At 46.0% G+C, this 21,113-nt stretch overlaps 1 protein-coding gene across 3 annotated transcripts in view; it reads left to right on the top strand.

The window, feature by feature from the left end:
- Positions 1-21,113, top strand: part of SMC3 (structural maintenance of chromosomes 3) — a 463,962-nt gene that overhangs the window by 367,686 nt on the left and 75,163 nt on the right. For all 3 annotated transcript variants that reach the window (XM_075676310.1, XM_075676309.1, XM_075676311.1), the window contains exon 26: positions 16,245-16,388. In XM_075676310.1, coding sequence (XP_075532425.1) covers positions 16,245-16,388 — 144 coding nt within the window. The remainder of the gene's footprint in view (positions 1-16,244; positions 16,389-21,113) is intronic.

The following is a 21,113-nucleotide window of genomic DNA, read 5'->3' as shown; positions in this document are numbered from 1 at the left end:
GGACTTTTTCGTGGCGCTGTATATTTACGTCATTGACCCTCAAAGGGTTAATATTGTTGCATCAAAGTCCCATGCTGGCATGTCATATGCTGCAGTTGGTCCATTTTTCTCAGAATGTGACATTTTGCACCTAGAAACAAGTATCTTTTTTGTGGAGGCGTGCGCAGTAATGTTGGCTCTTAAATATATTGGGAAAACCAGCTTATTAATGTCCATCATATTTACTGACTCTGAGTGTAGCAAGGTTTTTAATGTCATTCCACAAACATAAAAATCCCGTAGTCAACAGGCTTTATTCACTTCTGTGCACTGCATACATATCTAAACAGCTTGTGATCTGTTGGGTACTCGGCCACAGAGGCATCGAAGGGAACATGCTACAGATGGCTTCATGTATTACACCAAAAGCGAGCAACACTTTCATATCTGTCCCTATGACAGACTTGAAAGCCTTTCCTGTGCAGAAAAATTCAAACATACTGGCAGCGAATACAGACACTGAAACGTTGAATAAGCTTCATTTAATTAAGCCTCGATTGGGTAAATGGCGACCGTCCACAAAAATACGGCGAACTGAAGTAATTCTGTGTCGACTTAGCATAGGCCGCGGCTACGGGACCCACTCTTACTTGCTGTCTGGTGGTGAACTTCCCATCTGCGCTAAATGGGGAGAAAGGTTGACCGTCCTACATGTCTTGGTAGAGTGCCTTGAATCAGAAGCAGAAAGAAAAAAGCACTTTCCTCTATCTTACTAACAGACTATACCGCTCCATCCGGCAATGTTCTTCATGTGGACTCATTTTTTAGTACCAAATCACTTTTTAACTATTTACGGGATGTTAGGCCGATTAATTTGTAGCATGACCTCTCAATAGAGGCTACTGCTGCAATCGTAGCATTCGTATGGCACGTGCCTCCAAGGCCTTGTATCCAAGGTTTCTGATGAGGCAGCAGTGCTACTGGCACTTACATATTTTAATATACCATCCTTTCAAAGCATATGATTTATGATCACAGGACACTTTACAAGCCATTGTCATGATTTTAATATACAGTCGAACCTCGATATAATGAACCACAATTTAACGAAATTCTCAAAATAACTCACTTTTTATTTTTCGCAATCTCTGCTCAATTGAAAACCATGTTTTTTTTTTCGCAATTTAACGAGGTCACTTTATACTGTACTTCCGATTTAACGAAGTCCTTGCGCATCGCACGCACGTACCAGAAGCCTCCTTGACAGGCAGACGAAAACTTTAGCAGGGCATACAGCGATTTGCATGCACCCTTTAATGATCAAATTTTCCCGGCACGTTTCAATACGTGGAGCAGAACGTGCCGCTGCGCTATCTATCGTGTACGTATGAAACCCGCAGCGGATGCGCTCCTGTAGTGCTAGCCGGAGTGCTGCAGAAGTTCCGGAACGCATCACGCTATGACGTCACCGGCCTGTTAGAACGGGAAAGCGCCAACCGGAAGTAAGTTTATGAACAGCGGTCGTTGGGCACGTTTTTTCAGTTGGTTACCGTATTTACACGATTGTAAGTTGACCACTTTTTTAAAATTTGAAAGTCTGAAGTTGGGGGGTCGATTTACAATGGAAACCAAAACATGGCCCCCCCAAAAAAGCGAGACCAACGGGAGCTACAACGTAGTTACAATTTTATGTTTGCTCTATGACCCTACCCATATCTTTTCGCTATCCTGCATGTTTGTTCGCTTTTCGGAAGGGTTTTTCAACATTTTTGAGAGTTTTACAGTGCATGCAACACTCATGTGGGGGTGTCGATAGTTGATGGAAGCGCCGCTGTTCCCATTTGCGGCAGCACCCTCAGAACGGTGGCACTTGCGGGGAGTTTCGGTAGTTCATGGAAGAGCAGACACCGTTCGCGGGTTTCTTTCTCTGTTGAAAGGCATTGGCATTGGTTTGACACGTTCCACTGGACTGCCGGCTACGTGCTACTTCTATGCTTCCCCAGTCGTCATGAGTGCTCTAGGCCCACTAATCGTTCGGCACTCGTTCACAGCAGCGTTCAAGCTGGCTGCCATCCTTTACGCCGAAGAAACAAATCACAAACGGGTGGTGCGAGAGTGGCGACTGCAGCGAAGCGAAATTTTTACCTGTGTGACGGCAAGTGAGAAATTTCCCACGTGCCGAAGTCTGGACGCTTTCCAGAGCTGTAGGCTAAGCTTGCGGCGTACGTCGCTGAAATGCGTGATCGGTCCCTGCCAGTGAAGTGCGACATGGTCATGAAACAAACCTGGACCTTTTTTATTTATTTATTCAGTTTACCCTACAGGCTCGGAGTAGCATTGAGTAGGGGGGGGTTACAAAAAATGACAAATATTTAACGCAAAGAAGGTAACTACATAGTAAGAGAAACTAATAAGTTTGTACATTGGAAAAAATAGATACAAATTCAAGGAAATACAATGGAAAACAAAGTCCAAAAACAATACAAAGTCGTACAACAAAGTCAAGCGAACATGTGAAGTTCCAAATCTTCACGAAATTTGGCAGGATCTTTTATTGAGACAATATTATTTGGAAGGCTATTCCATAGTGCGATGGCGTTCGGTAATGTGGAGTTATTGAATGATTGTGTGCAGCCAAAAATGCGCCTGAAACTGAGATGATTATGAAGTCGAGTAGATGTGCGAGAAGGAGTTTCAAGCAACAAGCGGCTGGACCATGAGTTATAGTAGTATTTATGAAAGAGGTGTAGGAGAGCAACAGAGCGGCAGGAATCCAAGTCCGGCAAGGGAACATCGCGTTTAATTTGGGTAATGCTAGATTGACAACTGTAGTTAGAAGTTATAAAGCGGGCAGCACGATTTTGGATGGATTCCAATTTATCTATTAGGTATTGTTGATAAGGAGACCAGATCGATGAAGCATATTCAAGTTGAGGGTGTACAAAAGTTTAGCTAGGCCTGTTGACGGATGGTAGATGGCGAGAGGTGCAGATGATGACGTAAAAACCCTGAAGTTCTGTTAGCTTTAGCGCATATCTTCTCGATGTGAAAGCTCCAGGCTAGGTTAGTACAAAAATAAACACCAAGATATTTGTAAGTAGAGTCACGGCGAACTTTCGATGAGCAGATTTTGTTTAGGATATGATTTCGTACAAGTGAAGGAAAGAATGCAGCACTTAGATGTGTTAAGTGTCATTTGCCAATGGTCGCACCACTGATTAACTAGGTGAAGGTCATTTAGCAAAGTTAGGTGATCGTCATGACAGTTAATCGTTCTGTAAATGACGCAATCATCCGCAAACAGTCGTATGCAGGATGAAATGTTGCTCGGTACATCATTTATAAAAATTAAGAAAAGAAGAGGGCCTAGCACACTGCCCTGGGTTACACCTGACGTTACAACAGACGTGGAGGAGGTAAAGTTATTCACAGATACGAACTGGTGCCGATTAGATAAGAAATTGCGAAGCCAATATAATGTTAATGAGTCATTCCTAAGAGCAGTTAATTTAGCTGTTAGACGACAGTGAGCAACTCTGTCAAAGGATTTTGCATAGTCGAGAAAGATGCAATCAATAATTTTGCTGTTATTCATGCCATAATGTAAATCTCACGTAAGGCCCTGCTCCATTGTGAGTACAATGACGGTGACGAAAGTATGGCGTACACAACAGATGTCGTTGACTCGTGGTAGCTGCTTTGCGATCAGGGAGGTGCTCCAAGCGATGTGACACTCGAGGACTTTGTCTTGAGCGATGCTTGCGCTGTGACAACTGAAGAGCTGGACGATGACGCAATAATCCAGAGCGTCACAGATACAGAAATGCAAGATGACGACTCGGACGAAGAACTCCAGGCGGCAAGCAGCATAGCTTCACCGAAGCAAGTCATGGATGCGCTGGATCTTTTACACACGTATGCGGGCGCACACTCGCAAGAGCAAGCCTTAGCAGCCCTGTCAACCTATGAGTGCCTTATAACCCTGACACTTATTAAAGAGCGGCAGATGAAGCTGACGGAGCTCTTCGCTTCCACCTGAGTTGCATAGAATTGCTCTGCGAGAAGTTAAATGAAATATTCCAGCGTTCATGAATCAACGTCGTCATTGCTTAACTGAGCGCGGTATCATCCGATGGCTGCGAGCGTTAAGCGCTCTAATGGTAAGTTGTGGCCTCATGGATCCACCAAGCTAATACTACTTCCAATTTTCTTCGAAAGAATATTCAAGTTGATATCTCTGGTATGTGCATAATTTCTTTTTCTTTGCGCCACGGGTTGCCTTGTCCTCGTGAAAGGAATTGTTTTTTTTTTTTTTTTAGTGGTGACAAATCATGATGATGATGGCACTGATGGCCACATCTAGTGGCAGCTATGAGCACTAGGCGCGGCGCTTGCTGCAGACCTGCTCTTCACCGCACACGTAATGGAGAAAAATGAGTTCGTACCCGCTGGCTATCGGGCATCACGCTCTTGGTTCATCATCATCATCATCATTTATTGTCCCTTAAAGGCTCCTGTTGGGGTATTACATAAGGGGGGAGCGTATATAAGGTAGATAATAAGAACAAAGGTAAAAAAAATATAACAAATCAACACAGGGACATAAAAAGAAGCAAGGAATGCGATAGTTAACACGGTGCTTGCCAATATTGCCTTGAAGCCACAAGTGCCACACATGTCGGCAAAAGGTTAGGGCAGCAGGGCGAGTACACAATGGTTACAGGGGGAAAAAAACTCAATACAGGAAAACGGATAAAATTTCATGAACACAAATCGGAGCAAAAAGAAACATGTCAACCCAGATGATTTAACAACATCGCCTTAAACCTTGTCGCGTCGTGCTCATTAGTTAGTGAATCGGGCAGCAGGTTCCATTCTTCAATTGCGGTCGGAAAGAAGGACTTGTTAAAAGCATTAGTGGAGCCATGAAGTCGTTGGGCGCTATTTGAATTGAATAGGCGGCACGATGTACGAATGGGAGGAGATATAAGGGAACCACGCAGATAGGGGAAATTGAAATATAACTCGTGGAATAACCACAGGCGTGCAACTTTTCGTCTGAGAGCTAAGGAAGTGAAGCCAAGTGATAGTTTAATGGAGCTTACGCTGGAATGAAAGTCGTATGTCGACGATATGAAGCGTGCTGCACGGTTCTGGACGGATTCAAGCATGTTAATTATGGTTGTGTTATTAGTTCCGGGGTTTATTGGTTATCTTTGTAATTTTGCTATCTACAAGGTGCCAAACGCCAGGAGTGTTCCAAGAACCTGCATCTTTATTTAGACTGTTGAAACATGCGAACCTCGATTTAAAGAAATTTTCGGCTGCAAATTGGACTTCGTTATATCGAGGTTTGACTGTATTTATATCTTACGCACTCTACTGTGACTATATTTTAGGCCCAAATGCAGCCGTGTTCCATCTATGCTTTGCATTACATTGTTCAATTGAAAAGTCATCATTTGCATGGCGCTCTTTGACCAGAGTTGGCCCTTGCGGCATTAAACATATCATTCCTCTAAGCAATTAGTTGTCGAGCCAACTCGTGTTACTAGCGTCTAGATGTATTCTGCAGAAGAACTTGCTGTTGGGCTAGTTGGTGTTTGGTTAATGACATATTGTAATGCAAATTGATATTCACAAAGAAGCCACACATGTCAGAGTCATCACAGTGCCTGTGACGTGTGTCTGTATGTCCTCTTTGTGATTGTGCATTTGTGCTACAATACGTTTTAGATGTAGTCTTAACATCTGCACCTGACAGGGTTGGTGCCATTACAATTACTGATGGGTGCAGTGACATCTCATTATTGGAATTCACAGTTCACACACCTTCATGCATACATCATCTAACACCTGGGCAAATATTTGATTATAAAAGAGCAGGCTACTACGCTATAAACTGTGATTTGCAAATCTTCTCATCTTCATTCCTTACGTTTTCTCACCGAATAGTCTATGAAAATTTATGGCTTTTTAAGGAAAAACTGGTGTATCTAGTAAATAGATATTGTCACGTGGTAAGGACGGTGAAGAAAGCAAAACGGTGAATGGCGAAACTAGCATTTTATTGAGTGAATTTGTGCCACAAAAGCAAGTTACCGTATTTACACGATTGTAAGTCGACCACTTTTTTTAAATTTGAAAGTCTGAAGTTGGAGGTTGACTTACAATGGAAACCAAAACATGGCCCCCCCAAAAAAGCGAGACCAACGGGAGCTACAATCTGGTTACAATTTTATGTTTGCTCCATGTTCCTACCCGTATCTTTTCGCTATCCCGCATGTTTGTTCGCTTTTCAGAAAGGTTTTTCAACATTTTTGAGAGTCTTACAGTGCATGCAACACTCGGGGGGGGGGGGGGGGGGGAGGTGTCAATAGTTGATGGAAGTGCCGCTGTTCTCATTTGCGGCGGCACCCTTAGAATGGTGGCGCTTGCGGGGGTATCGGTAGTTCATGGAAGAGCAGACACCGCTCGCGGCTTTCTCTTTCTCTGTTTAAAGGCATTGGCTTTCTCTATGGCATTGGTATTGGTTTGACGCGTTCCACTTGACTGCCGGCTATGTGCTACTTCTATGCTTCCCCAGTCATGAGTGCTCCAGGCCCACTAATCGTTCGGCACTCGTTCACAGCAGCGTTCAAGAGGGCTGCCATCCTTTACGCCGAAGAAACAAATCGCTGCGCAGCGGGCCACAATTTCGATGTTTCTAAACGTGTGGTGCGAGAGTGGCGACTGCAGCGAAGCGAAATTTTTACCTGTGTGACGGCAAGTGAGAAATTTCCCACGTGCCGAAGTCTGGACGCTTTCCAGAGCTGTAGGCTAAGCTTGCGGCGTATGTCGCTGAAATGCGTGATCGGTCCCTGCCAGTGAAGTGCGACGTGGTCATGAAACAAGCCTGGACCTTCGCCTTAATTTTAAGGTTCTGCTCCGCCGTGAGTACAGCGAATGGCTGGTGGCAGAAGACTGCGAAATTACACCAACCGGACCTGTCAAAAGAGCCTCCCTGACGGCTGCGTGTGGTTGGGTGCATTTGCCGTGGGCTGCTGTTTTGCAAGATGTCCTGGTGCGGTCATTTGCCAAATTTGAAATTTCGCTGGACCACAACGCGCTGTGGGACCGCAGCAACGATGACGATCGCAGCACTAGTGAAGACGAGTAGTCCAGTGACCATGTCAGCTACTAATAAATTCTCGTTATCGAATGCGCCCTCGGGCATGCTCTCTTACTTTTTTTTTTCCGGTCAAGCGATATGGGGGGGAGGGGGGGGTCGACTTACAATCGTGTAAATACGGTACACACAAAGGAGAGCAATAGCGGCGAATGCGATCCACGGTCGTCCAAATCTGATCAGCGAGTCGAGCACATCGGCTTTTATACATTCGTCGTCGAATGTTCTAGAGTAATCGCTGGGACCCGTGTGTCTTCCACAAAGTTCTACATTATTCACGTCGCACATACATGCAATCAGATTAACAAGGTTGAGTGAGTGAGTGAAGTAACTTTATTTTGGTCCAGAGAAGACGCAGGGGAGATCCCGCGCCACCCGGCTAGTCCCACGTAGGGACCGCCAAGCCGAGCTTGACGGCCTGATCGCGGGCACTCTGGACGGCCAGGGTTTGGTCGTTGAGTTCGGGGCTGCCCAAGAGCGCACCCCACCTATCCTCGCTGAAGGGGGAGCCGATGGCTTCACACTCCCACAACACATGGTCCAATGTTGCCCTTAGTCCACAGGCAGGGCAGTCCGCACTGGGATATCTTTCGGGGTATATGGCATGAAAAACCGCGAGGTTAGGGTACGCACGGGCTTGTAAAAGTCGAAGGGTAACCGCCCGCGCCCTACATAAGGCGGGGTGCGGGAGGGGGATTAACAAGGTTTGGTCACAGACAGCAGATGGAACCATTGGTAACATTCCAGAAACTTCCGATACATGCAGGCGCGTCCTGCGCTGTGCGATAACATTTGTTAGGCAGTGAAATGTGGTTGCCCAATAAAGATGAACAAGTACACGTGTCAATACCCCCCTCTTAAAAAGCATCGACCCGATGCTGCAAACAGACTAAAGTAATAAACAAGAATACCCGTAGCAAAGAAACAACAAAATAAAGAAGTTCGTCAGTGCGCATAGAAGGGTTTAAAACGCGCCACGTGACCACTTGAGAACGTGCGCGGCGGCGCTGTGTATGCGAATTGCCGTCTGGCACGACCTCATAGTCCAGTGTGCCAATACGTCGGATGACCTTGTAGGGTCCGAAATAGCGTCGCAATAGTTTCTCAGTGAGTCCTCGTCAGTGTATCGGGGTCCGAACACAAACACGGTCGCCGGACTGGTACTCGGCGTAATGTCGTCAAAGGTTGTGGTGTTGGCTGTCGGTCCTCTGCTGGTTCTTGATCCGTAGGTGGGCATGCTGTCGGGCTTCTTCGGCGCGCTTTAGGTAGGTGGTGACGCCAAGATTCTCTTCATCGGTGACGTGCGGCAGCATGGCGGCTAGAGTCGTCGTCAGGTTCCTGAGGTAAACCAGCTTGAACAGCGTGATCAGTGTTGTTTCTTACACCGCCCTGTTGTAAACGAAGGTTACGTATGGCAGGATGGCATCGCAGGTCTTGTGTTTGACATTGATGTACATTGCTAGCATGTCGGCGGGGGTCTTATTCAGGCTCTCCGTAAGGTCATTCGTCTGTGGGTGGTAGGCAGTTGTCCTCCTGTGCCTTGTCTGATTGTACTGCAGAATGGCTTGGGTGAGCCCCGCTTAAAGGCCGGTCCTCTGTCGGTGATGAGGACTTCTGGGGCGCCATGTCGCAGAAGGATGTTCTCGATTACGAATTTCACCACTTCTTCTGCGCTACCTTTCGGCAGAGCTTTCGTTTCAGTGAAGCGGGTGAGGTAGTCCATTGCCACAATGATCCACTTATTTGCGGTTGTTGACGTAGGAAGAGTTCCCAACAAGTCCATCCCGATTTGCTGAAATGGTCGGCAAGGAGGCTCGATCAGCTGTAGTAATCCCGCTGGCCTTGTCAGCGGTCAGGCATGGCCAGTAATACTTTTCCAGCATCCTCGATACTGTCCGGAAGAATCCCAGGGGTCCAGTGGTCGGTCCGTCATCTAAGCTGTGCAGTACTTCTAGATGCAACGCTGAGTGAACAACACGAAGGTAGCTGGCGAGAAGTTCTTCTTTACGAGTAGGTTGTTTTGAAGCGAGAATGAAGACAATCCTCGTTTAAATGCCCTATGGACAACGTTGGTGTGCCCTTCCAAATAATCGAGGGTTTTCAGCTCCAGTTCTGCTCGTTGCTGTTCGGCGAAGTCTTCCGCGCTTTCTATTCCAAGGAAGGCGTCGTCATCCTTGTCATCTTGCGGCGGCGGGTAAATGGGGGCGCGTGATAGGCAATCGGCATCTGAATGTTTTCGTCCGGACTTGTATGTTACAGTGATGTCGTATTCTTGTAGTCTGAGGCTCCACCGTGCCAGCCGTCCTGAAGGGTCCTATAAGTTAGCTAGCCAACACAACGCGTGATGGTCGCTGACCACTTTGAATGGCCTGCCATATAGGTAAGGGCGAAATTTCGCTGTAGCCCAAACGATGGCGAGGCATTCTTTTTCGGTTGTAGAATAATTGGCTTCTGCTTTTGACAACGACCGGCTAGCGTAAGCTATCACGTGTTCATGTCCATCTTTTCTCTGGACTAGGACGGCACCGAGGCCTAGGCTACTGGCGTGAGTGTGTATTTCTCTATCGGCGTCCTTGTCGAAGTACGCAAGTACCGGCGGCGATTGCATGCGTCGTTTCAGTCCTTGAAATGCGTTGGCCTGCAGCGTTTCCCACTTGAACTCAACATCACATTTCGTTAGATGTGTCAGCAGCTCAGCCATGTGTGAAAAGTCCTTGACAAAGCGACTGTAGTAGGCACACATGCCAAGAAATCTCGCACTGCCTTCTTGTCGATGGGCTGCTGGAACTTTGCGATGTCTGCTGTCTTCTGTGGGTCGGGGCAGACTTCAGATTTGCTGATGACGGGGCCCAGGACTAGAAGCTCATCGTAAGCGAAGCGGCATTTTTCCCGTTTCAGAGTGAGCCCTGAGGTCTTGATGGCCTCTAGTACTGTCGCAAGCCAGCTAAGGGTATCATCGAAATTTCCAACAAAGATGATGACGTCATCCAAGTAAACAAAACAGGTCTGCCACTTCAATCCTGCTAACACTGTGTCCATGACACGTTGGAACGTTGCAGGTGCCGAGCACAGTCCGAATGGCATGACCTTGAACTCGTAGAGGCCGTCTGGCGTGATGAAGGCGATCTTTTTGCAATCTCTCTCGTCGACTTCTATTTGCCAGTATCCAGGCTTGAGCTCCATCGACGATAAGTATTTAGCGTTGCAGAGCCGATCCAATGCATTGTCTATCCGTCATAGGGGGTATACATCCTTCTTTGTGGTCTTGTTCAGTTGACAATAATCGACGAAGAAATGTAAGGGTCGGTCCTTTTTATTCGCCAAGGCAACAGGGGATGCCTACGGGCTTTTCGACGGCTGGATGGCGTCGTCGTGCAGTATGTCGTCGACTTGTTGTCTTATAGCTTCACATTCTCGTGCCGAAGCTCGGTAAGATCTCTGGCAGTGTGGTCGAGCACACATTTCAGTGATTATGTGATGCTTTGCGATTGGTATCTATTGAATCCACAATGACATCGAAAAGCAGTCTTTGCATTGTCGGAGCAGACTTCTGAGCTGTCGCTGCTTAATCATGGAGAGACTTGGATTTATGTCGAAGTCTGGTTCGGGAACTACGGTCATCGGGGTAGATGCGCTAGAATCCACAAGAACAAACGCATTGCGGATTTCCAGAATTTCCTCTATGTATGCGATCGGCATGCCCTTGTTGATGTGTTTTAACTCCTGGCTGAAGTTTGTCACCAACACTTTCAATTTTCCTCCGTGTAGTCGAGCGATCCCTCTTGCAACGGAAATTTCACGGTCGAGCACCAAACGTTGGTCACCCTCGATGAGGCATTCTACGTCGGCAGGTGTTTTGGTGCTGATGGAAATGACAATGCTGGAGCAGGTCGGGATGCTGACTTGATTTTCGAGCACACTGAAGGCATGGCAACTACCTACGAGAGTTCTCTGGTGGTATCGCTTAGTCTTTGGGTAGCATTATCAACTTCTACTTCAGGTGATTACACCATGTTGGTTCAGAGCGTCCATGCCGAGAATTGCGTCTCGTGAGCACTGTTGAAGGATAACGAAGGTGGCAGGGTATGTGCGGTCATTAACGGTAATTCTGGCCATGCAGATTCCAGTTGGTGTTATCAAGTGTCCCCCAGCTGTCCGGATTTGAGGGCCTTCCCATGCGGTCTTCACTTTCTTGAACTGGGCAGCAAGGGGTTCACTCATAACGGAGTAATCAGCTCCTGTGTCCACTAAGGCGGTGACTGCGTGGCCATCGAGAAGCAGTCGAAATCGGTAGTTCTTTGTCTTGCGTTGCAGTTAGGTCTTGGTGTCGGATCATGGCTGCTTCTTGTTGATCTGAAGCTTAAACGTCGCGTTGTCAAGTCATTTTTCGTCAGCATATTCTTTGCTTCCAGGCTTCGTTGGGATGGCGGCGTCTCGTTGATATATTGTTAAGAAAGACTTTTCGGCGTCTTCAGTGACGGCAGAGGATCTTCATCAGTTCGAGAAACAGCGGCCGCACCTCCATCGCTTGCTGCTTTTAGTTTTCCAGATATGAGCTTGCAGACCGGCTCCGGGCTGGGCCATTGTATGGTCAGTGCTGCGGTGACAGGTGACAGGCACCTGGTGATGGCGAACGGGACGGTCATCGAGGGCTCCACTTAGTGGCAGCGAGGTTGTCGGCGATATTGCGAGGTCATTCGCCAAGCTGGGGTCACGGCACGTTAACGGCGAACCCTTGCAGTCCCATCTCCCGGTATGGGCATCGGCAGTAGATGTGACCCGCTCCTCCACAGTGGTAACAGAGTGGGCTGTCGTCAGGAGCGTGCCAGATGTCTTTCTTCCTTAGGTAGTTTCATTGGAAGACAGGTGGGCGAGCTGGTGGCAGCAGCGGACGGCAAAACTGCATTGTTATAGTACTCTGGCACGGTTACGCGCACGGAGTGTTGATTGCAGGCGAAGGTGGCGTAGGTCATCGCTTCTGGCTGGGCCTGTGGCGATTTCGGCTGGCCTTCGGGAAGTTCCAGTTACCGCTGGATTTCTTCTCTGATGACGTCAGCGATCGAGGCAACCTGAGGCTGGGATCTTGGGAACATCCTCTGACGTTCCTCTCTGACAACCACTCTGATGGTCTCACGTAGGTTGTCGGGGCCCAGTGATTGAACTTCGGTGTAGTTTGCTGGGCTTGCGTGGCGGTTCAATTGCCGATTCTGCATTTCCAAAGTTTTCTTGATGCTTGTGGCCTCGTGAAGAAACTCTTCGACGGTTTTTGGTGGATTTTGTATCATTTCAGTGAAAAGTTCTGGCTTGACGCCACGCATGAGTAGGCAAAGCTTTTTCTCCTCAGATATTTCGGCGTCGGCGTGGCAGAACAGGTGCGTCATCTCCTCAGTGAAGATCGCTATGTTTTCGTTGGGTAATTTTACTCGGCTTCTAGCATAGCTTCGTCCCTTTCCTTGTGCATAACATTCGTAATGGTCTGCAGGAAGCTGCTACGGACCAGGTCTCACATTGTCAGGGTCGACTCCCGCTTCTCAAACCACATTCTGGCAGTGTCTTCCAAGGCAAAGTATACATGCCGCAGCTTGTCGGCGAAGTCCCAGTTGTTGAAAGTTGTGATTAGTTAATACATCTCCAGCAAGGTTTCTGGGTCTTCAGACAATGATCATGGAAGGTTGGTGGGTCTCGAGATTGTTGCAGCAGAAAGGGGGATGCTGGGGCAGCCATTGGGGTTGCTGACTCTGGCTTGATTCCTCTGGTTCTTCTCGGGAAGAGGTCCATATTCAGTAGCAGTCCTTGCTGCTTACGGCTAGCTCGCTGGTCCTTGGCGTCGTTGGTGCTGTCATCGGGTTTGGGCTTGGATCACGCATTTGTGGTGGCATTTGGTATATGAACGCACTAGCACCTCCACCAGATGTCACGTGGTAGCAACAGGGAGGAACACAGTAGGAAAACTAAATGGCGAAGCTAAATCTTTATTGGGCGAACTTGTGCCCTCAAAAGCAAGTTACACTTAAAGCACAATGATAGCGGCGAATGCAGTCAGCGATCGTCGGAAATCTGATCAGTGGGTCAAGCGCGTCGGCTTTTATACATTAGTCGTCGAATGTTTCAGAGTAATCACTCGGACCCGCGTGTCTTCCACAAAGTTCTACACTATTTGCGTCACACATACCATTACACCCTTCCTTGATATTTGGAGATGACCCGCTAGTGCCACTCACTGCCTTGTTAAACTTTTTGGGTGAAACTGGTTATTTACGTCGTCTATAAAGTAACGCAGCTTTGACTGCCTTCACATTGGATTTTGAACTGTCTTGTGACTGGCACAGCATGGCCTTGGCATGGCATGGCCAGCATAACAGAGAAGCACACGTAGACAACATTGTTAGCGTGTGCTTTTCTGTCTTTCCTTGCACTAAAGAAGTTCTTTAAAAATGAAGCACAACCAACTTGCCCAACTCTCTGTTTTTTTTTTTTTTTATCTGAGATGGTCAAGCGACACATATGGGACACTTGGCGTGAAATGACGCTTATGTGTAAGCGTGCCTTCTCTATTGCTTAACTACAATGAACAACTTGGTAATTTATTGTGCCAGTGACACCCTGCTCTGCTAAAGTAAAATAATTTTTCTACGTGTTTCAGACACATACAATAAAACCTCGATAATTCAACCCTTGCCAATTCGGGAAAATCGTATAATTCTGAGTCGCCTTCTGGTCCTACCAAGTGTATGCATTATTTAATGCCATTAAAGGACCCCTCACCAGGCCCCATAGCAAATTTTGGTTATACGCTGGACGTTGCTACGTTTCCTCCAGGGAGCGTTCTGCTGCAAAAGTTTTTCATATCGGCTCATTAATAGCCGAGATTTAAATATTTGAGTGCTGCGAACCCGTGACTTCAGGAGGCGAGCTCCACGGCATAGTGAGACACTCTCTCCGCTTGCCCCGTCTAGCCTCCGCATGCAAAATTTCTTCCCTGCGTTCTGCCATACCAGACCTCGAGGATTGTGGGACGCATACGTCATGGGCTCCGCCTTCATTTTCTCCTTGCCTCTCCCCCCCCCCTCTTTTTTTTTGCTATTGTGATTGTTTGGTTTCGCGCAGCGCACAATTTTGCGCGCAGTGCACAAGGTCGCATGACTAGCGGTATAATTCAGTGCTACACGGATACCGAGGCAGAACAAGCAGATCGCAGAGCATGATCATGCGCTGGAACACGGTAGAAAATGGCATAGTTTTGGTACCTACGCACGTGACTGCACGACCGTGGGAACAAGCAGACTAAGCGGAAGTACATCTCTCTTGCTTCGGTGCGAAGTAAAACAACAAATGCGCAGACATTCCATTTGTGTGTTTTATTATTTCTCTAAACTTCCATTCGTCAATTCAAGCAACAGATCACGCAAATAACAGTTGGTGCCTTGAATAATTATCGAAGTCACGTGTCACTACGAGCGACGTCACACTGCGGACCCGAGCACATAGGTGCAGGGACACGAGGACATCACTGTCTGGCTTGGAGCACGGTCGCCACAAGGGAAAGGGAAAATGGCGTTCGGTTTGAAATTTTCAGATGTTTCCGCGGTGTGTAGTAATGTAATACTCTGCAGATACAATATTTGGCACGCATTGTATGCTCTGCGCTTGTCAGCTCAAAATGACCAGACTTGGTGAGGGGCCCTTTAAGCTCTCGTTAATTCAGGTGTATTTGGCCGCAGACTGGTTAGTTCAGATAGCCAAATTGTGCATTGCAAATGTACAAAGCAAAGCGGGTGTGGCTGGCATCCAACGTAAATGAAATGGCGCAGTTAGCATCACCACACTCATTAGTAGGCAGTAATGATCAACACACCTTTTCATTGCATTTAGTGCCGTGCATAGACCCGCATTGTGACTTCAGGGCTGCATGGTCACTATCTGTTGTCGCAAAGTTCACTTGGAAATGTCCATAGAATCAGCATGTTGTAACTGCTCAAATATAATAGAATTAACCATTTGGCTGAAGGTTCATTGCACTTCTCTCATTGTTCAAATGCGGCAAATGTTTTGTGAATCTGTCTCTGTTGCTTTAATTTGACCTGATACTAAAGAATGCAACCAAGGTCAGAGATTAAAAAAAATTAAATCTGCAAGGCAATTTCAGATATTGCAAGGAAAGCATGAGCATTTTATCCTCCCTGATTCTCCGTGGCATATGCTGCAGTGATTAATCTTTGATGAAGAACTGTAAGTGCAGGATCTTTTAGCTGTCGCGACATACACCGTGGTGTTGATTTTTGCAGCTGCTGTAACTTAAAGGCCGCATTTTTAACCAAGTGATTATAGAATCGTAGCCAGGTATGCGACTGCTTCTGTTGGTAGGTGACAAACAGCATGAATGAGCAGTGACAGCTTTGTTATTTATTAGATGCCAATTTGATGTCATATTGGTGCCTGAGGGTATGCAATTCCATGGATAATTTGTAGTCCAAATAGTAAAGCCTTATAGAACCATTAGAGGGCTGTTCAGATGGACAAAAACAGCTCTGCAAAACAACAAATGTATTCACATGTGAAAATATTTTAAGATATATTTCTAGAAGGAATAGTTCTTTTACACCTAGGGGTGTCATTTCAAAAAAAGAGCCTTCACATACCACAGAAAATATGTTTATCCTTAAAACCTGTGAATCCGTCCACGTTGCTTTAATTTGATCCGGTAATAAAGAATGCAACCAAGGTCAAACATAAAAAAAAGTAAATCTGCTAGGCAGTTTCAGATATTGCAAGATATCTTAAAACAAAAGTGGATTATAAGTATTGTCAAACCCAAGTTGGACTTAGCCCCTGAAATCCACCTTTCTGCTGTAAGGCACCATGTAGTGATGATGTAAAGTAAGCCTATCCTGTGTGGAGATATGAAAGTCGCCAAGCCAGCCTTTGAAAGTGCACCTGCTTGGCCCCCTTTGACCATGCTCTTTGGCTTCATCTGTTAGTGTTGTGCCTGGCTAGGCGATTGTATCGGAGTACTTGAATGGTTTTACTATGTGTGGCTCCTTCCCTATTGCACTACTCCCTTCAGCATGTGAAAATTGGAAATGTTAATTTGTTACAGTTGTTCAAGAAGCTTGAGCAATGTAATCATGAGCTCAAGAAATACAGCCACGTCAACAAGAAAGCCTTGGACCAGTTCATCAATTTTTCGGACCAGAAGGAAAAGCTGGCAAAGCGCAAGGAAGAGCTTGACCGTGGACACAGTGTACGTATTTTCTGCTGTGGTTTTGTAAGAATGAAAGGGTCAGCTTATGCCTGTATTATTGAGCATAGAAGTTATGTTCAGTTGGCGTTTGTGAGTGATGTCTGTGCAAAGCCAGTGCAGGTTTGGTAACGCATGCCAAGTAGGTTCACTGCGTAGGATTCCTCAGTTTTGATGAGGCTTATCGTGTGCGTGGTCCCTACATTTAAATACCACAAATTTGGGCATGAAGTACGCAAAAGTGGATTATAAGTATTATTATAGCCACATACTGATTTGTGATGTTTGAAGGGCATCGAACATGAGAATTTTAAAAACACAAAACACAGTCTTTTGTAAACCATTTGGGAGCTCAAGTGGGACTGATCTATGGTCATGTTGGTAATCCATACTTGTAGCCCACAGCATTTTGTTTTTTCAGCTTGTAATGGGGGGGGGGGGAATTAGGCATATAAACAAATCATGACTAATTTGAAATGATGTTGCCTGCCCTCCAGTCTTGCTAACTCAGTGGCTGAAATGCTGCGCCAGTTCATCAAGGCTGTGCCAGTAGGAGCTGCGGTCAACACATGCTGCCAGAGCTCAGACCCTTTAGAGTCTGATGTGCTTTTTTTTTTTGTTTAACACTCTATGCTTGCTACTTTGCTATCAAGAATGTTATGTCACACTGATAGTTGTTTGTGACCTGAAAGTACCAGGTGTGCATTAAGGGAAGACAGGTCGTCTTTATTCTTTAACCCTTTAACAGGCAAGGTGCGAAAGACCTGTCCTAGAATTTTAAGTGCTTCATGTTTTCTTCATATTGCACAAATGCAAATGAAATAAAATATAAACACGTTTCCAGGAAAAATAAGTGCGATACAGTAGGCCAACAATATCGCTCAGCTTCAAGTTAAAGGTAAATGTGTGGTCCAGGCACGTACGTACCCAGGATTTTTTTTGGGGGGGTAACCCAAGGTAACCTTTCTGTGCAAATGGGGGGGGGGGGGGGGGTACCTTTACTAGTGTAAATGTGAATAATGCCCACCCTTCGCCATAAAAAATGCTTAAACCCGCAAAATAGAAATGAAATAAGGTGTATTTCACAGGTAAACGCCTGTAAGATAGACCTCTCCTGTGCTTGACAAACAAGGAACTACATCAAACCGACTCATGCAGGAAAGAAGCGCAGGAAGAACATTAGTAGCGTTGTTTTTTAATAAGCTCCAGAGAAACACAGATAAATATATATTTGCGTAACAACCACACTTCATTTAGATCCCTAATTTATTGCTCTGCCAGGTTAAGTGCCAAAAGCCGACTCGTATTGTTATTTTGGAAGTTGCATAATGATGCGTGGATGCCAGTCCCATACAACTGCGTAGAGCGCAGGACACTGCGGTTCTAGACATTCTGTGCCCACCACAGAAGGTTAGAAAAACTGTGTACACACATAAGCATAGCAGAGAAGTGGCTTCGTCAGGCGGTTAGACTGATGACGGTAGAAGTGTCATTCAAAACACATGGAATCCTTCTCCACTTCTGGCGGTGCTTTCTCTACTTCCTTTTTAAATAAAGATATGTTGATCCATAAATAGTTTCACAAGCAAAGGTTAAATTTGTTAATTTTCGTTTTTCCTTCCTGTTTTGCTGTTGCTTTGGCTCTCTCCTTTAGTAGATCGCTTACTTTCTCAACTCCTCGTGACTCTTGTTTCCAGTTGCCAACTTAGGGAAAAATTGCCAATTAGGCCAATTAGGGAAAAACCAGACGAGGTAACGGGTGACATTCACATGACTTATGGGTTTAATGGTTATTGCAGGGTTTGATCGTGTGATCATGGACGCTGTTTCGCGTAATCTTATTTTCCACCTTATCTAACCTTTATCACGGGTATTTGGTTTCGAGGATTTGCCAGGGTCGCGGCGAGCCGTCACTCGATGAAATAATGAAGCAAAAGGAAATTTCATTTATTTATTTATTTATTTATTTATTTATTTACATACCTTCAGGGCCCGTGGGCATTACAGAATGGAGTGGACTTCATGGAAAACAAATGTATTAACACAGAAATACAGCAAACAAAAACAGAAACAACAGTTAACTACGTTGCAGCAAAATGCAAATTATTGAATATAAACAATAACTTCAATAGGAGATTTAAACAAGTCACAGTGTCGGTAATTGCGGCAATTCATGTGGGCAGGCGGCTCCAATCATTACTTGTCTTAAGAATGAATGAATAAAAATATGAGTTAGTTTGAGAAAATGGGACGCCTACTTTATGAAGGTGATCTCTGTGGAACGAAATGTATTCTGGCTCAGATAGGACTTATTTAAGATGGCGATGATGATAAATTTTGTGGAAGAGTGATAACAGAGACACTTTTCTTCGTAAGGAAAGAAGAGAAAGGTTCAGAGTAGTGTTGATGGTGGACACACTAGATAGACGAGAGTAGTTGTGAAGTATGCATCTTGCAATACGATTTTGCACCGATTCCAAAGTTTGAATGAAACACTCAATACCGGGATCCCACACTGAGCATGTATATTCCAGTTTTGGGTGTACGAGCGATTTATAGAGAAAAGTTTTAATGAGGATGGTGCCATAGAGAAATCAGCCTTTTGCGATGCATTGTGGTGCCATCGTACGGTGACCACGAAAAACAATTTGGCAGGCGCCTTGGCAGCCGCCCCATGTGAGACTCGCGACCAAACAAGCAGCGTGTGAGACAAAACCGAAACAACATGTACGCGCCATGGCATATTGTCATCGTCAGCTAGCCACCCGCCGTGGTGGCTCAGTGGCTATGATGTTGGGCTGCTGGGCACGAGGTCGCGGAATCGAATCCCGGCCACGGCGGCCACATTTCGATGGGGGCGAAATGCGAAAACACCCGTGTACTTAGATTTAGGTGCACGTTGAAGAACCCCAGGTGGTCGAAATTTCCAGAGCCCACCACTACGGTGTGCCTCATAATCGGAAAGTGGTTTTGGCACGTAAAACTCCATAATTTTTTTTAATCGTCAGCTAGCCATGGAGCCCTCTGGTGAATGCTTTTACACGGAGGTTTCTTCAGCGCGACAAATGGCTGGAAGAAGAGCTTCGGCAATGCTTTACAAGCTCCTCCTTGGCCTGAAACCGCTGCACCTGTGGCGTAAAGTGAACATGTAATAAAACAGTATAAGTACACACAAAAACGCATGATTCAAATAGGGCATGAGGTGTAGTTCTTAGGGTGACTCACGTTGCACTACTGCATGTCTTGCTTTATGGTGTGTCATAGTGCTAGGCGTTCATACATACAGAGGCAGTGGGGAGGCCAAGAGAATGCCAAGTTGGATATGTTATTTACCCACATAAAATGTGTGTACATCTACGAAAATTCCAAAAAATGGTCAGAATGACCAAAATCAGTGATACCTCCCTGTTTGTGGGGCGCCTGTCTTCCTTTTAGAACGCGCCGCGGTACGAACAATAGCGGTCGACCGCGTCATTTTTTGTAACTGGTGCGTGTACAAAAACAGCGTCGGTATTGTCACGTAGTAGTGACACCAAAGAACACGGTAGCAATACTGTGAATGACGAAGCCAACTTTTATTAGCCGAACCTGTGCCCACAAAAACAAGCTACACTTAAAGCACAACGATACCGGCGAGCGCTGTCGGTGATCGTCCAAATCTGATCAGCGGATCAAGCGCATCAGCTTTTATACATGAGCTATCAAACGTTCGAGAGTAATCGCTGGTGCACGCGTGTCTTCCAGAAAGTTCTACGCCATTGGCATCGCGCATGCATGCAATCAGATTACTCAAGGTTCGGCGACAACACAGGGCGGATAGAACGATCTATAACATTCGAGAAACTTCCGATACATGTGGGCACGTTCTGCACTGAGCGATAACATTTCTTTCACAATAAAAAGCGATCACCCGAAAAAGATCAACAAGTGCACGTCTCAGTATGAAGTACAGATGTCTGGGTGACAGCGAAGGTGCCCCTGAAAAGAGTCAGTTGCACAATAAAACACGCCACTCGACTCCAGAAGGCGTTGCACAGGAAAATGAGCCTTATTACATACCATACTACATCCCGATTGGCTAAACAAACATAAAAACCTTCTGCAAGTAAATATCACTGTACTTGGTGCTGACAAGAGGGACGAAATGACAACTAGCAACGATTGCTAGCTATCACTATCAGCTACTTCCACAGTGCACGCTGTTTAGCATGTCAGCCTGGCAGTGCAGGTGATCTTAGCTTGGACAGATAACTGCGCCGACATCACGAGCATTCGCTGAGCATTTATAAAGCTGTAACTGTGCACTGTGAAGTTGCGAAATGACAGCGTTCTAGCAACGGACGTACAGATACGATGGAGAAGAAAAAACTTCGCGTTTCACTCAACCAGGTCGCGCAAGCTCAGAGATAGTTTATTTCGCTAGCTCAAACATGCATTTGCATCTTCATTGAGATTATTCGTACGAGTTAGTACTGACAAAAAGGGAGAGGTAACTGCATATGCCAATACATACCTGTCAGAAAGTACAGCACTGCTCTAGGCTTCACGGTGCTGTCGATCGCATTTTACCGACGGAAATCGGAAAATCTGCATTGCCCTGCTGGGATGGTCACGGGAGGTGCACCCATACAGCTAGGAGACACGACATTGGCAACGCGCCTGATTTCCTGATCAACATTATTTGCGAACCACTTAAAATTTCCAAGTGGTGTACAGAATGACAAAATA

The sequence above is a fragment of the Dermacentor variabilis genome, unplaced genomic scaffold (genome assembly GCF_050947875.1).
Source record: "Dermacentor variabilis isolate Ectoservices unplaced genomic scaffold, ASM5094787v1 scaffold_12, whole genome shotgun sequence".
Taxonomy (NCBI): Eukaryota; Metazoa; Arthropoda; class Arachnida; order Ixodida; family Ixodidae; genus Dermacentor; species Dermacentor variabilis.
The sequence above is the reverse complement of the archived record's forward strand: the minus strand, read 5'-3'. Positions and strand labels throughout refer to the sequence as shown.